At 40.9% G+C, this 15884-nt stretch overlaps 1 protein-coding gene across 1 annotated transcript in view; it reads left to right on the top strand.

Annotated features, from left to right (window-relative positions):
* Positions 1 to 3309: 3309 nt before the first annotated feature.
* LOC133630603 (coatomer subunit beta'-like) overlaps positions 3310 to 15884 on the top strand; it is a 45531-nt gene continuing 32956 nt past the window's right edge. The window contains exons 1-3 of the mRNA XM_062022188.1: positions 3310 to 3433; positions 7052 to 7189; positions 7288 to 7374. Coding sequence (XP_061878172.1) covers positions 3431 to 3433; positions 7052 to 7189; positions 7288 to 7374 — 228 coding nt within the window. The 5' untranslated portion in view covers positions 3310 to 3430. The remainder of the gene's footprint in view (positions 3434 to 7051; positions 7190 to 7287; positions 7375 to 15884) is intronic.

Below are 15884 nucleotides of genomic sequence, written 5' to 3'. Positions count from 1 at the left end.
TTGGACTCCTTTAGTTCCTGTTTGTGCACCTCTGGGTTTGTTTTAGTTCCCATGGGGATTAATTGGGTTCACCTGCCTCTGGTTAGTGGTCGGCACGCTCAGCTGCTGTCAACCACTAATCAGAGAGCTTTTTATTCACCTTGCTCGCCACGCTCAGTCTGGCTTCCTTGTTTGCTTCAAGCACCTGTTTCGTGAGTATTGCTTGTCTTTAGTCTATGCTAAGTGGTAGCCTTAGCTTCGAGTGCGATCGGCACGTTGTCCCTTCGGCTTGTTTTCTGTTTTTGTACTTCTTTGATTTTCAAAAATAAATCATGTTCCTACTGCTGTATGGAAGCAGCCGTGGCCAAAAGACACCTGCGGTGGCTAGGACACACCATACGCCTGCCTGATGACCGCCTGCCCCGCCAAGTCCTCTACGGCCAACTATACGAAGCGAAGCGTGCTGCTGGTGGTCCAAAGAAGCGCTACAAGGACTACACAAAGGACCTTCTGAAGCGCACTTTCATCAACCCCATGCAGCTTGAAACCCTGGCTGTCATGATCCGTGACCCGGATCATGTTTTGTTATGTTCTGTAAGTTTTGGACTCCTTTAGTTCCTGTTTGTGCACCTCTGGGTTTGTTTTAGTTCCCATGGGGATTAATTGGGTTCACCTGCCTCTGGTTAGTGGTCGGCACGCTCAGCTGCTGTCAACCACTAATCAGAGAGCTTTTTATTCACCTTGCTCGCCACGCTCAGTCTGGCTTCCTTGTTTGCTTCAGGCACCTGTTTCGTGAGTATTGCTTGTCTTTAGTCTATGCTAAGTGGTAGCCTTAGCTTCGAGTGCGATCGGCACGTTGTCCCTTCGGCTTGTTTTCTGTTTTTGTACTTCCTTGATTTTCAAAAATAAATCATGTTCCTACCTGCAAGTCCTGTCCGGAGTGGTCCGTTTGCATCCCAGGGGAGTGACCCTTGCAGCAAGCTGCGACCCCCGCCACGTGACACTGGCATGTGACCGCTTAGCTTGGCGGGCTACTTGTGCTAGAGTAACATCCCAAATAAACCACAGCAACCAGCAAAGAAGGTCTGAGAGACGTGCTCAGCGACATCAGAGGACAGCCGGCATTCCCCCAACGTCGGGGCTCCTATGCCCCATCTGCGGACGGAAGTGCGGCTCACGCATCGGCCTCCACAGCCACATCAAGTGGCATCAGCGGCAACATCGCTGCAACCCCCCTCTCCTCTCTGGAGCAAGCGTCATCATCGTACACGATGGACAGCCTAGAAAAGGAGATGTGGCCAAAAATAATAAATATACTTGTCAAACAAAATCTCTACCTTGTTTTTTAACAAATACTTAGGCCTACTACTCTACTGTATTTTAATGTTGGTCACTATGGTGGTACTTGAAAAGCCGAGTTTTTTCTGAGGTGGTACTTGGTGAAAAAAGTTTGAGAACCACTGCTCTACAACTATAACAGTATTTGTCCTTGCTTCTCCAGATGGTCTGATGTTGGACTTTAAATTGCATCAAGAGTTTTTGATTGATTGATTGATTGATTGAGACTTTTATTAGTAGGTTGCACAGTGAAGTACATATTCCGTACATTTGACCACTAAATGGTAACACCCGAATAAGTTTTTCAACTTGTTTAAGTCGGGGTCCACTTAAATTGATTCATGATACAGATATATACTATCATATATACTATCATCATAATACAGTCATCACACAAGATAATCACATTGAATTATTTACATTATTTACAATCAGGGGTGTGGAGGGGGGGGGGTAGGATATGGACATCAAGTAGTGGACATAGAGAGAGAGAGAGAGAGAGAGAGAGAGATCAGAAGGCATAAGAAAAAGTATCTGCATTTGATTGTTTACATTTGATTATTAACAATCCGGGGAGGGTGTTAGTTTAGGGTTGTAGCTGCCTGGAGGTGAACTTTTATTGCGGTTTTGAAGGAGGATAGAGATGCCCTTTCTTTTATACCTGTTGGGAGCGCATTCCACATTGATGTGGCATAGAAAGAGAAAGGATGGAGGCAGCAGCAGTCCTGCACATGCTTCAAACTGTTCCCACAGAACATGTACTTTGACCCACACTTCACATCAGTGACGTTTAATGAATTAATTGCTGGCCAAAGGCCTTCCATCAAAAACAAAAAGGAAGGGTAGTCAGGAGAAGAAAATATCATAGCTAATGTAGGAATGCTGTAAAATCTGAAATCCAAATTCTCAATTGTTGTTTTCAATCTGGCCCGCCGGGCATTCCCAAATAATTTTTTTTATATCTTTAAGATGTAAAGTATAGCTGCCATTATGATGTGCAGTGATGTTTTCTAATGACCGTAAGTCTTCAACTATACAAAGTAATTTTATGGTTGGAATCTTTGCTTTTGCATGATATTTTAGTGACTAGTGTTGTCCTGATACCAATATTATTTTGATACTTTTAGGTACTTTTCTAAATAAAGGGGACCAGAAAAAATTGCATTATTGGCTTTATTTTAACAAAAAAATTTAGGGTGCGGCGGGCCAGTACCGAATATGATTCATTAGTATCGCGGTACTATACTAATACCCGTATACCATACAACCCTACTAGTTACTATGGTAATCTACGTCACAGCAGGTCAGACGAGGCACCAAGCAGTGTGGGTGTGGCTTGATTATAAAATATGTCGATTGAGAGGGGGGGTGACGTTCATATGTTCTCAATATTCAAGGATTTATCGTTCGTAGAAAAATTTAATATTCCATTCCGTTTTTAAGGCGGTCTGTCATAACATTTTTAGCATTCAATCAGACTTTATTGTGAGGTTTTGTATTAGTTTTCCTAAAAAGTAGATATACCGGCCCCCAGACACAGTTTTTCTCTCTAAATTTGGCCCCCGAGTCAAAATAATTGCCCAGGCCTGATCTACAAGGAGGCAGAACATCTCACAAGAAAGATAAAAAGATGTTTATAAAATTCTAAATTGTGGTTTATTTACCTCAAAAGAGGGAGGATTTTTTAATGTAAAATATATATGTATAAATATAAATAAATAAATAGTGAGTGTTAACATTTTATATCAAAGTCCACTGTATTTTTTTCTGCTGCAAAGCCAAATAAATTTACAATCACATGTTGAACGTTATAACAGTTTAAGATTAGCTCTACTTTGACAATAATCAACACTCAACATACAGTACACACATAAACAACAATAATCAACACTCAACATACAGTACACACATAAACAACAATAATCAACACTCAACATCCAGTACACACATAAACAACAACAGTTGAGCGTGTCCGCCACGTCACATCACCAGCTTTTACTCCTCAGCTCTCGCGAGATTTGACTTCCAGGAAGTTCCACGTCAGTATCGAAGCATTTGCATTCCGTTTGCTACACAATTATTTCCATCTTGTGTCGACGAAACAGTGACAAAAATGGTGAGCAAGCTCAACTGAAATGTCAACGTGTTTTATCCAGCCTGCCATGCCCTGGCTATGGCAGTTTATTTGTCAGCAATTCGTTAAAATGTCTAATAACTCACACCTGATGGTATTTTAGCGGCTAAGCTAGCTAGCCTGCAGACGAGTTTGTTATGGCTACGAATTATTGTAATGTTGGCTGTTTTAAATGTTGGCTGTTTTAAATGTTGGCTCTTTTAAATGTTGGCTCTTTTTAATGTTGGCTGTTTTAAATGTTGGCTGTTTTAAACAAGTTGAAAAACTTATTCGGGTGTTACCATTTAGTGGTCAATTGTACGGAATATGTACTTCACTGTGCAACCTACTAATAAAAGTCTCAATCAATCAATCAATTAAAGATTGTTATTGTTGAATGAATTGATGTGAAGTATACAACCCTTTAGATCATGGGTGTCAAATTCTGGCCCGCGGGCCAAATTTGGCCCTTGAGGCGATATCAAATTAACACTAGAGCTGGCCCGCCGATTATATACAGCGGCGGTGCCGTGGTAACACCGCATTCACCGCTAATTCTCATACTTGCCAAAAGGGTTGGGTATCGAGTATCGATTGGAACCGGGACTAACTTTCTGATTCTCCCGGAATCGTTCAAAAGTTTAAATTTCGATTCCTATTTTCGATACCAGTCCGCCGACCGGAAAAAAATATGTCCGCCGAACCGGAAGAAGAAGCCGCTGAACACCAACGAAGAAGCGCCCACCGCCGGAAGTGTTAGCATAGCCGAGCGAGTCAGTCAAGCTCAAGCATGGATAGCGGGCGTCGGCGGTCGAAAGTGTGGCTTTACTTTACAAAAAAAAATGAAATAACCGCGAAATAACAGAGCTCCATGTCCATCAAGAAACGAATGGAGAGAGAGCTGCAGATGTACCAGGACGTTCCACCGATACTTATGTCTGACGACCCTGCTGCATGGTGGTGGAATCAACAAAAGACTTATCCTTTGCTGTCATATCTCGCTTTCTCCTATTTATGCGTTCAAGCTTCTTCCACACCCAGCGAACGTGTATTTTCCACAGCAGGAGACACTATCTGTCCAGAACGCTCACGCATCCTGCCTGAGAAGGCGGATATGGTCATTTTCCTAAACAAGAACTGTCTCTGATTTTATACTGGACCTGCTGCTAATCTGGACTGGGTTTTGCAAGTTGTTTCTTATTGTTTATTTGCTTTTCTGCACCAGGTTAGCCCATCAGTGGGAGCACGGTAACATTTTTAAGTACCTGCAGCATCATACACTTGTGTGTGTAAATGTGTTTTCATGAGGTTTGCTGCAGCATCATACACTTATGTGTAAATGTGTTTTCATGAGGTTTTCAAAAATAAAGCTCTCTTGAGGAAAGTGTACCCCTGGGAAAATGTATTCATAATTTATAATATTTATATTCAAGTTCATAGATTTGATATTTATATTCTAGTTGAAAACAGCCCTGTGAGGAATTTATAGTAAAGTTCATAAAAAGTTAATAGAATTAAAATTTGATGGAGAATGTCAGACTATTTCATTCAGAAAGACTGTAGGTTAGCTAGCTCGATTAAAATATCCTAAACTTTTTTTTGACTCTGCCTCTTAAAAGAATCGGAGCCGAGAATCGCCAGGAATCGGAATCGGAATCGTTCGCATTGAAACGATACCCAACCCTACTTGCCAACCCTCCCGGGAGACTCCCAAATTTCAGTGCCCCTCCCGAAAATCGTCACGTCCGCTTTTCATCCAGTCCAACGAGTGCTGGCCTAGTCACATAATATGTGCGGCGCTACAAGGTGTGTGTTTGCGTGTGTGTGGGGGGGGTTTGGCGGTAGCGGGGGGGGGTGTATTTTGTAGCGTCCCGGAAGAGTTAGTGCTGCAAAGGGTTCTGGGTATTTTTTCTGTTGTGTTTATATTGTGTTACGATGCGGATGTTCTCCCGAAATGTGTTTGTCATTCTTGTTTGGTGTGGATTCACAATGTGACGTATATTTCTAACAGTGTTAAAGTTGTTTATACGGACACCCTCAGTGTAACCTGTATCGCTGTTGATCAAGTGTGCATTGCATTCACGTGTGTGTGCGTACAGAAGCCGCACATATCTTGTGACTGGGCCGGCACGTTGTTAAAATGGATGAAAAGCAGACATGACAACAGCTCGTAGAGGACGTTAAAAGCAGTGCCTTTAAGGCACGCCCCCAAGACTGTGGTCCGGGTGGACTACGAGATTTAATGACTGATGAACACCTTTGTTCGATAATGAAGGTTGCCTCAGCTCAAAGCCTGAGCCCCGACATTAATGAACTAGCATCCAAGAAAAGATGCCAGGTATCTGGCTTGGGGACATCAGATTAGATCAGTGTGTTGCAAACGGAGCAGTTTAAAGTCCTGAATGGTTGGTTTATTCATTGTTCTTTTATTTTCAAATTTATTAGCCTGTGGAAAAAGTTAATGTTGATATTTACCTCAGAAGGCTGCAAATAGAAAAGAGGCATTCCATTTTTATTTAAATTGTATTTGATATGCCATTGATATTTTTTTATTATTATTATTTGAAACTGGATTTTGCATGTCACTATAAAGTTATATAAGCCTTGCTTGTTCAATATTCAATGCAAAATTTGTTTGGGTCCCTATTAAAAGGTTAATTTGTTCAACCTTGGCCCGCGGCTTTGTTCAATTTTAAATTTTGTCCCACTCTGTATTTGAGTTTGACACCCCTGCTTTAGAACTGAGCCAGAAGGCAAAGCTCTCGGTCTACCGAGCTATCTACATTCCTACTCTCACCTATGGTCATGAAGTGTGGGTAATGACCGAAAGAATAAGATCGCGGATACAAGCGGCCGAAATGAGTTTCCTCAGAAGGGTGGCTGGCATCTCCCTTAGAGATAGGGTGAGAAGTTCAGTCACCCGAGAGAGACTCGGAGTAGAGCTGCTGCTCCTTCGCTTGGAAAGGAGCCAGCTTAGGTGGTTCGGGCATCTCGTGCGGATGCCTCACGAGCGTCTCCCTAGGGAGGTCCTCGTTGCACGTCCCACTGGGAGGAGAACCCGCGGCAGGCCAAGGACCAGATGGGGGGATTACATCTCCTCTCTGGCCTGGGAACGCTTCGGGATTCCCTAGGAGGAAGTCGCAAATGTTGCTCTGGAGAGGGAAGTCTGGGGGTCTCTGCTGGAGCTGTTGTCCCCGCGACCCGATTCCGGATAAGCGGTTGAAGATGGATGGATGGACCCCTGCTTTAGATGAAAGCTACATAATGAGCAGTATGGCGCTATTACCATGGTAAAAGGTTGTTTGGCCTTGCTGTTAGTGTCATTAATTGTACGCCAGAGAATGCTTTCTAAGTAGTGAAGTGAATTATATTTATATAGTGCGTTTCTCTAGTGACTCAAAGCGCTTGACATAGTGAAACCCACCATCTCAGCTACATTTAAACCAGTGTGGGTGGCACTGGGAGCAGGTGGGTGAAGTGTCTTGCCCAAGGACACAACAGCAGTGACTAGGATGGCAGAAGCGGGGATCGAACCCAGAACCCTCAAGTTGCTGGCACGGCCGCCCTACCGACCGAGCTATGCCGCCCCGAGTTACAAGACTTACGTTTATTGTGTTCCAGCCGCTGAGGCTTGACATTAAGCGGAGGCTGACCTCCAGGTCTGACCGAGTGAAGAGTGTGGATCTTCATCCAACGGAACCATGGATGCTGGCCAGTCTGTACAATGGCAGCGTCTGTGTGTGGAACCACGAAACACAGGTGAAACACGCATTTAGAATACCACCTCTCAACTGTAGACTACTATTGGTTATGCACGTAGTCAAATAATACATAAAATCCTTTGTTGTTTTTGTCAGACTCTGGTGAAGACTTTTGAGGTGTGCGACGCCCCTGTCAGAGCATCCAAATTTGTGGCCAGGAAGAATTGGGTTGTCGCAGGAGCGGTAAGTTTTGTATATTTAAACTATTTGTTCTTAGTTTTTCTCCACAGCACCATGCAGATTTCCAAGTCTTCTGTCCCTATATGTAGTCCTATTCACAGGCCTTTGGCCAATATACGATAAGTCAATTAAAGGCCTACTGAAAGCCACTACTACCAACCACGCAGTCTGATAGTTTATATATCAATGATGAAATCTTAACATTGCAACACATGCCAATACAGCCGGGTTAACTTATAAAGTGCAATTTTAAATTTCCCGCGAAACTTCCGGTTGAAAACGTCTATGTATGATGACGTATGCGCGTGACGTCAATGGTTGAAACGGAAGTATTTGGACACCATTGTATCCAATACAAAAAGCTCGGTTTTCATCGCAGAATTCCACAGTATTCTGGACATCTGTGTTGGTGAATCTTTTGCAATTTGTTTAATGAACAATGAAGACTGCAAAGAAGAAAGTTGTAGGTGGGATCTGTGTATTAGCGGCTGGCTGCAGCAACACAACCAGGAGGACTTTGGCTTGGATAGCAGACGCGCTATCCGACGCTAGCCGCCGACCGCATCTATGATCGGGTGAAGTCCTTCGTCGCTCTGTCGATCGCTGGAACGCAGGTGAGCACGGGTGTTGATGAGCAGATGAGGGCTGGCTGGCGTAGGTGGATAGCTAATGTTTTTAGCATAGTTCTGTGAAGTCCCGTTGCTAAGTTAGCTTCAATGGCGTCGTTAGCAACAGCATTGTTAAACTTCGCCAGGCTGAAAAGCATTAACCGTGTAGTTACATGTCCATGGTTTAATAGTATTGTTGATTTTCTGTCTATCCTTCCAGTCAGGGGTTTATTTATTTTGTTTCTATCTGCAGTTAAGCCCGATGCTATCACGTTAGCTCCGTAGCTAAAGTGCTTCGCCGATGTATTGTTGTGGAGATAAAAGTCACTGTGAATGTCCATTTCGCGTTCTCGACTCATTTTCAAGAGGATATAGTATCCGAGGTGGTTTAAAATACGAATCCGTGATCCACAATAGAAAAAGGAGAGAGTGTGGAATCCAATGAGCCAGCTTGTACCTAAGTTACGGTCAGAGCGAAAAAAGATGCATCCTGCACTGCACTCTAGTCCTTCACTCTCACGTTCCTCATCCACAAATCTTTCATCCTGGCTCAAATTAATGGGGTAATCGTCGCTTTCTCGGTCCGAGTCGCTCTCGCTGCTGGTGTAAACAATGGGGAAATGTGAGGAGCCTTTCAACCTGTGACGTCACGCTACTTCCGGTACAGGCAAGGCTTTTTTTTATCAGCGACCAAAAGTTGCAAACTTTATCGTCGATGTTCTCTACTAAATCCTTTCAGCAAAAATATGGCAATATCGCGAAATGATCAAGTATGACACATAGAATGGATCTGCTATCCCCGTTTAAATAAAAAAAAATTATTTCAGTAGGCCTTTAACCAAACTATAAATGAAAACTAAGTCGGTAACTTTTCCAGCGTCAATAATCACCACGTGCAAGCGTTGTCACGGGCTACAAAGGCAGAGCGGTCACTCTTTGCAGCAGCTGTGGGCGTTTGTACTACATGCGCATAAACGGTAATAATGATAACCGCTGTAAAACTCCAGACGGTTTGTATTAAAGTTAAAGTCTCAACGGTTGTCAGACACACACTAGGTGTGGTGAAATTTGTGCTCTGCATTTGACCCATCCCCATGTTCACCCCCTGGGAGGTGAGGGGAGCAGTGAGCAGCAGTGTGCGCCACACTCGGGAATCATTTGGTGATTTAACCCCCAATCCCAACCCTTGATGCTGAGTGCCAAGCATGGAGGCAATGGGTTCCATTTTTTGTAGTCTTTGGTGTGACACGGCCGGGGTTTGAACTCACAACCTCCTCAGGGCGGACACTCTAACCACGAGGCCACTCTAATAAATCAAAAAGAATTGGAAAAAAATGTGACAACTGCACTTTCAGTTTTAGTTTATTTCAAACATGCATACAATACAATGCAATGCATCACATATTTCCAGTTGTTTCATTACAGCATGTCCGAAAAGGAGTAGGAAGAAGCAGAGCTTATTCAATCCTACCCCTTTTCATATCCTAGCAATTTTATCCCATTTCCTTGTTCTCTGTTTGTAAAAGAAAAGTGAATAAATACATAGTATACCATAGTAAGTAAACAAATATTAAATATATAATATATCCATCCATCCATTTACTACCACTTGTTCCTCTCGGGGTCGCGGTTATGGCTGGAGCCTATCCCAGCTGCATTCGGGCGGAAGGCGGTGTACACTCTGGACAAGTCGCCACCTCATTGCAGGGCCAAGACAGATACAAAGACAACATTCACACTCACATTCACACAGGAAATACACCACAAGTGTGACACACCCATGCACTTAAGTGTAAGTGCATGAGTGTGTCACACCTATGCACCTCAAAGATTAAGTGTAAATACACAAGTGTGGCACACCTATGTATTCCAAAAACTAAGTGTAAGCACACAAGTGTGACACACCTATGCACTCCAAAGACTTAAGTGTAAGTACACAAGTGTAACACACTTATGCACTCAAAATACTAGGTGTAAGTACACAAGTGTAAGACACTTATGCACTCCAAAGACTAAGTGTAAGCACAAAAGTGTGACACACCTATGCACCTAAAAGACTAAGTGTAAGTAAACAAGTGTGACACACCTATGCACCTAAAAGACTAAGTGTAAGCAAAAAATTGTGACACACCTATGCACCTAAAAGACTAAGTGTAAGTAAATAAGTGTGACACACCTATGCACCTAAAAGACTAAGTGTAAGCAAAAAAGTGTGACACACCTATGCACCTAAAAGACTAAGTGTAAGTAAACAAGTGTGACACACCTATGCACCTAAAAGACTAAGTGTAAGTACACAAGTGTGACACACCTATGCACATAAAAGACTAAGTGTAAGCAAAAAAGTGTGACACACCTATGCACCTAAAAGACTACGGTAAGTGTAAGTAAATAAGTGTGACACACCTATGCACCTAAAAGACTAAGTGTAAGTACACAAGTGTGACACACCTATGCACCTAAAAGACTAAGTGTAAGTAAACAAGTGTGACACACCTATGCACCTAAAAGACTAAGTGTAAGTAAACAAGTGTGACACACCTATGCACATAAAAGACTAAGTGTAAGTACATAAGTGTGACACACCAATGCACCTAAAAGACTAAGTGTAAGTAAACAAGTGTGACACACCTATGCACATAAAAGACTAAGTGTAAGTACATAAGTGTGACACACCTATGCACCTAAAAGACTAAGTGCAAGTAAACAAGTGTGACACACCTATGCACCTAGAAGACTAAGTGTAAGTAAACAAGTGTGACACACCTATGCACCTAAAAGACTAAGTGTAAGTACACAAGTGTGACACACCTATGCACCTAAAAGACTAACTAGTGTGACACACTTATGCACCTAAAAGACTAAGTGTAAGTAAACAAGTGTGACACACCTATGCACCTAAAATACTAAGTGTAAGTACACAAGTGTGACACACCTATGCACCTAAAAGACTAAGTGTAAGTACAGAAGTGTGACACACCTATGCACCTAAAAGACTAAGTGTAAGTAAACAAGTGTGACACACCTATGCACCTAAAAGACTAAGTGTAAGTACACAAGTGTGACACACCTATGCACTCCAAAGACTAAGTGTAAGTAAACAAGTGTGACACACCTATGCACCTAAAAGACTAAATGTAAGTACACAAGTGTGACACACCTATGCACCTAAAAGACTAAGTGTAAGTAAACAAGTGTGACACAACTATGCACTCCAAAGACTAAGTGTAAGGCTGAAACGACGCGTCGACGTAGTCGACGTCATCGGTTATGTAAATACGTCGATGCCGTTTTTGTGCGTCGACGCGTCGCATAATTACGTCACACTACCGTCATGGCGGAGCGCAAAGCAGACTGTGCGAGCGAGGGGAAAAACGCACGCCAAAAGTCGTCAAAAGTGGGAGTATTTCAATACACAGCCTGATAATGTTGTTGTATGCACACTGTGTCGAGCGGAAATGGCCTATCATAGCAGCACAACGGCTATGAACGAACATTTGAAAAGAAAACCATCAACCATCAACTAGTCAATCGTCCGCGTTAGCATACGTTGTCATCATTACACAAAAACATGAATGTGTCATTTGTATCTGCTAGGGGTGTAACGGTATGTGTTTTGTATTGAACCGTTTCGGTACGGGGATTTCGGTTCGGTACGGGGGTGTACCGAACGAGTTTCTAAGCTAAAGCTAACTTTAGCTGCTAAAGTCTTAACGAGTTGCTTTGCTTCTCTGTCTCAGCACGCAGCATTGTCCCACCCATACAACCATCTGATTGGTACACACGCAGCATTGTCCCACCCACACAACCATCTGATTGGTACACACGAAGCATTATCAGCCAATCAGCAGTGCGTATTCATAGCGCATGTAGTCAGCGCTTCAGCGTCGAGCAGATAGGTGTTTAGCAGGTGAGCATCAGGCAGCGGACTCTCCCCAAATGATAATAAACACCTCCCAGTCAACTACTAGTAACATCACTATGAGCCCGTTGACCTACTAGAAACTTAAACTGCAGCTCAGCTCGCTCGCAGTCCTGGTTTGAGGTGAAGGCTAATTACCTCTCAGTTCCAGCCACATCGACCCCTTCTGAGCGCCTATTTTCAGCTGCTGGGAATATTGTAAACAAGAAAAGAAGCAAAGCAAGTAGACATGCTAACCTTTCTTCATTACTACTGTTAGTCACTCACTGGAATGAGTAGAATTGGTTATTGTGTACTGTGTTGGACTGGATGTTTATTTTGCACATTTTAAAAGCAATACTTAATGTTTACAGTGCTCCAGAATATTTAGATTGGCACTTTTTTGTATTGGATGTTTATCTTTATTTTTGCACATTTTAGCAAATAAGCAATACTTTCACTTTTGTTGAAATGTTTACACTGTTGTTACAGAATATTTCGTTTTGCACTTTTTTGTATTGGATGTTTATCTTTATTTTTGCACATTTTAAAGCAAAATAAGCAATACTTTTACTTTTGAAATGCTTATACTATTGCAGAATATTAAGATTTGCACTGGATGTTTACTTTTATATTTGCACATTAAAAAGCAAATAAGCTACTTTTAATTTTGTTAAATGTTAAAAGTTTTAAATGTTTACATTGTTACAGAATATTTTGTCATGTTGTTGTCAATGTTGACTGAGTGGCCATACTTTTTTTTTGTAAATAAAAGCCATGCCTTTTAAAAAAAACTAGCCTACTTTTATTTTTTCATCTTCATTTAAAATAAAATAAAATAAAAAATAATCGGTAAAAGGAAAAATAATCTATAGATGAATCGAAAAAATAATCTATAGATTAACCGATTAATCGAAAAAAATAATCTATAGATTAATCGATAGAAAAATAATCGTTAGCTGCAGCCTTAACTAAGTGTAAGTACACAAGGGTGACACACCTATGCACCTAAAAGATTAAGTGTAAGTACACAAGTGTGACACACCTATGCACCTAAAAGATTAAGTGTAAGTACACAAGTGTGACACATCTATGCACTCCAAAGACTAAGTGTAAGTACACAAGTGTAACACATAAGGGTGTAACGATACACAAAAATTTCGGTTCGGTACTTACCTCGGTTTAGAGGTCACGGTTCGGTTCATTTTCGGTACAGTAAGAAAACAACAAAATATACATTTTTCTGTTATTTATTTACCAAATTTGTAAACAATGGCTTTATCCTTTTAACATTGGGAACACTATAATAATTCTGCCCAAAAATAGAAATAGCTCTGTGTGTGATGGATGTGAGCCACCACTAGGCTGATCAGTGCAACAGCAGGCAGTCATGAATGATAAGGATAATAATAACATACATATACACACAGGGTCCATTGCCAGGGTTCATGTGGTCAACATACTGTATATAAAATAAAAACTGAATAAGTTTGGTTTCTTAACAAAACCTTTCTACATATAAAGTGATTTTTTTGATTGATTGATTGATTGAGACTTTTATTAGTAGATTGCACAGTACAGTACATATTCTGTACAATTGACCACTAAATGGTAACACCCGAATAAGTTTTTCAACTTGTTTAAGTCGGTGTCCACGTTAATCAACATTAAACTGCCTCAAGTTGTTGTTCAGATTAAATAAAATGACACAATGTTTCTTCTACATACAAAAAGTGCAACATTTAACAGTTTCAAGTCAACTCAGCCTCAGATTAACTTTTCTTTCCCCCTCCCCAGCCCTTAACCCTGGTGACTTTCACTCAATCTTCATGTTTTTTGCCAGAAAAATCAGTTTATCCACATTTTCTGCAGAAAGAGCAGCCCTGCTTGCAGTTACAATGTCTCCAGCTGTGGAAAACACCCTTTATCTGGGCACGGAGGTAGCAGGTATGGCGAGGTAGTGCCTGGCTAACTTGGCAGTAAGAGGATATATGGGCTTAATGTTCTTCCACCATAGAAGTGGGTCAAAATCTAGTTTTTAATGCAATAAGGTCTTAAATCTGCTGCTATAAAAACATTTGTTATTGCTTTACCCTGTCTGACTCGCCGAGGAGAGGCTTCGTCTTTCTCTTCGTTGAAGCGATGTTCACGGGTGGTGCCGCTTCAAAATGGGTTAGCAGGTTTGACGTGTTGCCAGAAGCATACTCTACCGCTGCTGAACAATGTGGGCAAACTGCTTTTGCTTTGTCCGCCTTTTGTCCTCCATTGTTGTATCGCACCGTGAAGCCGAAGTGTTCCCAAACGGGAGATCTTAACGAGGCAGGAGGGTCTTCCAGCTCTGGCTTTTACATGTTGTCCTAGCCCTAGCATGCCGTGTGTTGTGCCTCGGTGTGCATTGTTTACACAACGTGCGGTACGCTACTTAATATGTCCGTGTGGAAACTCGTTCGGTACACCTCCGAACCGAACCGAAACCCCCGTACCGAAACGGTTCAATACAAATACACGTACTGTTACACCCTTAGTAACACACTTATGCACTCCAAAGACTAAGTGTAAGTACAGAAGTGCACCAGTTAAAGACACAACCAAAAGTATTCTCAAATACAGATAAGAAAATTGACTTTTTAGTGTTTGTTGACATGGTCTTGGTGTGAGAATTAGAATCATGTTTCCTTAGGTATAAATAAATAATTATCTAAAAAAAAATTTTTTTTTGAATTATAGATGTTTATCATAATTGTTCTTCTGTGTACTTTGTGAACACTTGTAGTTTGAACAGTCTTTCAAACTGGATCATTTTTGTTCTTTGTTTGATTTCTTTGCTTAATCCATTCCATAATCTAATTCCATTTACGGATATGCTAAAGGTTTTAAGTGTTGTACGTGCATACAAATGTTTTAAATTACATTTTCCTCTCAGGTTATATTTCTCCTCTTTTGTTGAGAAGACTTGTTATACATTCTTGACTAGCAGGTTATAGTTTGCTTTGTACATCATTTTAGATGTTTGCAAATGCACCAAATCGTTGAATTTCGATATTTGTGATTCAATAAATTAAGTCTTTGTATGTTCTTTATATCCAACATTTTGTATTATTCTAATTTATCTTTTTGTAACACCGTTAATCAAAAAAGCGTACTTTAGAAGTTATGTCCCCATATTTCTACACAATAACTCAGATATGTAACACTCGTGAGTAGTAAAAAGAGTATGAAGGGATTTTTGGTCCGGGACATAGTTTGCTTTATTCATTATTGATGTGCTTTTTGCTACTTTGTTGTATGTTTTTTTTACAGTTCATTTTATCATCTATTGTTACAGCCCAAAATGTGTTTTCTTTTACCCTTTCAATGTCTACTCCGTCTATTTGTATTTGTGTTTGACTTTCTCTTATACCGTTACCAAATAGCATTATTTTAGTTTTACTGAGGTTCAAAGATAGTCTGTGTTTGTCAAACCATCTTTTAATTTGTTCATTTGTTCTGTTATTATTTGTATTATCTTCTGTGTGAACGAAACACAGTTGTATCATCTGCAAATATGACTAACTTTAAGTCCTTTGTAACTTTACAAATGTTGTTTATATAAAGATTGAACAATTTTCGTCCCAGTATTTATCCCTGAGGTACGCCACAAAATATTTTCAGCTCTGTAGAAGTGTGTTAGCCGAACTTCACGTACAATATTGCTTCCTGACTAGCTTCTTCCTCAGTTCAAGACCAACCCTTTGATTCCATACTGTTCTAATTTGTTTATTATGATGATATGATTGATTGTGTCAAATGCTTTTGTTAAATCCATAAACACTGCAGCAGCACATTTTTTGGAAATGCCAAAAATGCATTGGTAATCTCTTCTGTTTTTTCGATTAATGTCATTGATGTTGAGATGTTGGCTCTGTATCTGTATTAGTTGTCTTTGAGTTTCAGTTTTATTTATGAATTTGTCCAATCTGTTGTTAAACAGTTTTTCAATAATTTAAAAAATTGTGGAAGTAGAG

This window comes from Entelurus aequoreus, linkage group LG16 (assembly GCF_033978785.1).
Source record: "Entelurus aequoreus isolate RoL-2023_Sb linkage group LG16, RoL_Eaeq_v1.1, whole genome shotgun sequence".
Lineage (NCBI taxonomy): Eukaryota > Metazoa > Chordata > Actinopteri > Syngnathiformes > Syngnathidae > Entelurus > Entelurus aequoreus.
The sequence above is the reverse complement of the archived record's forward strand: the minus strand, read 5'-3'. Positions and strand labels throughout refer to the sequence as shown.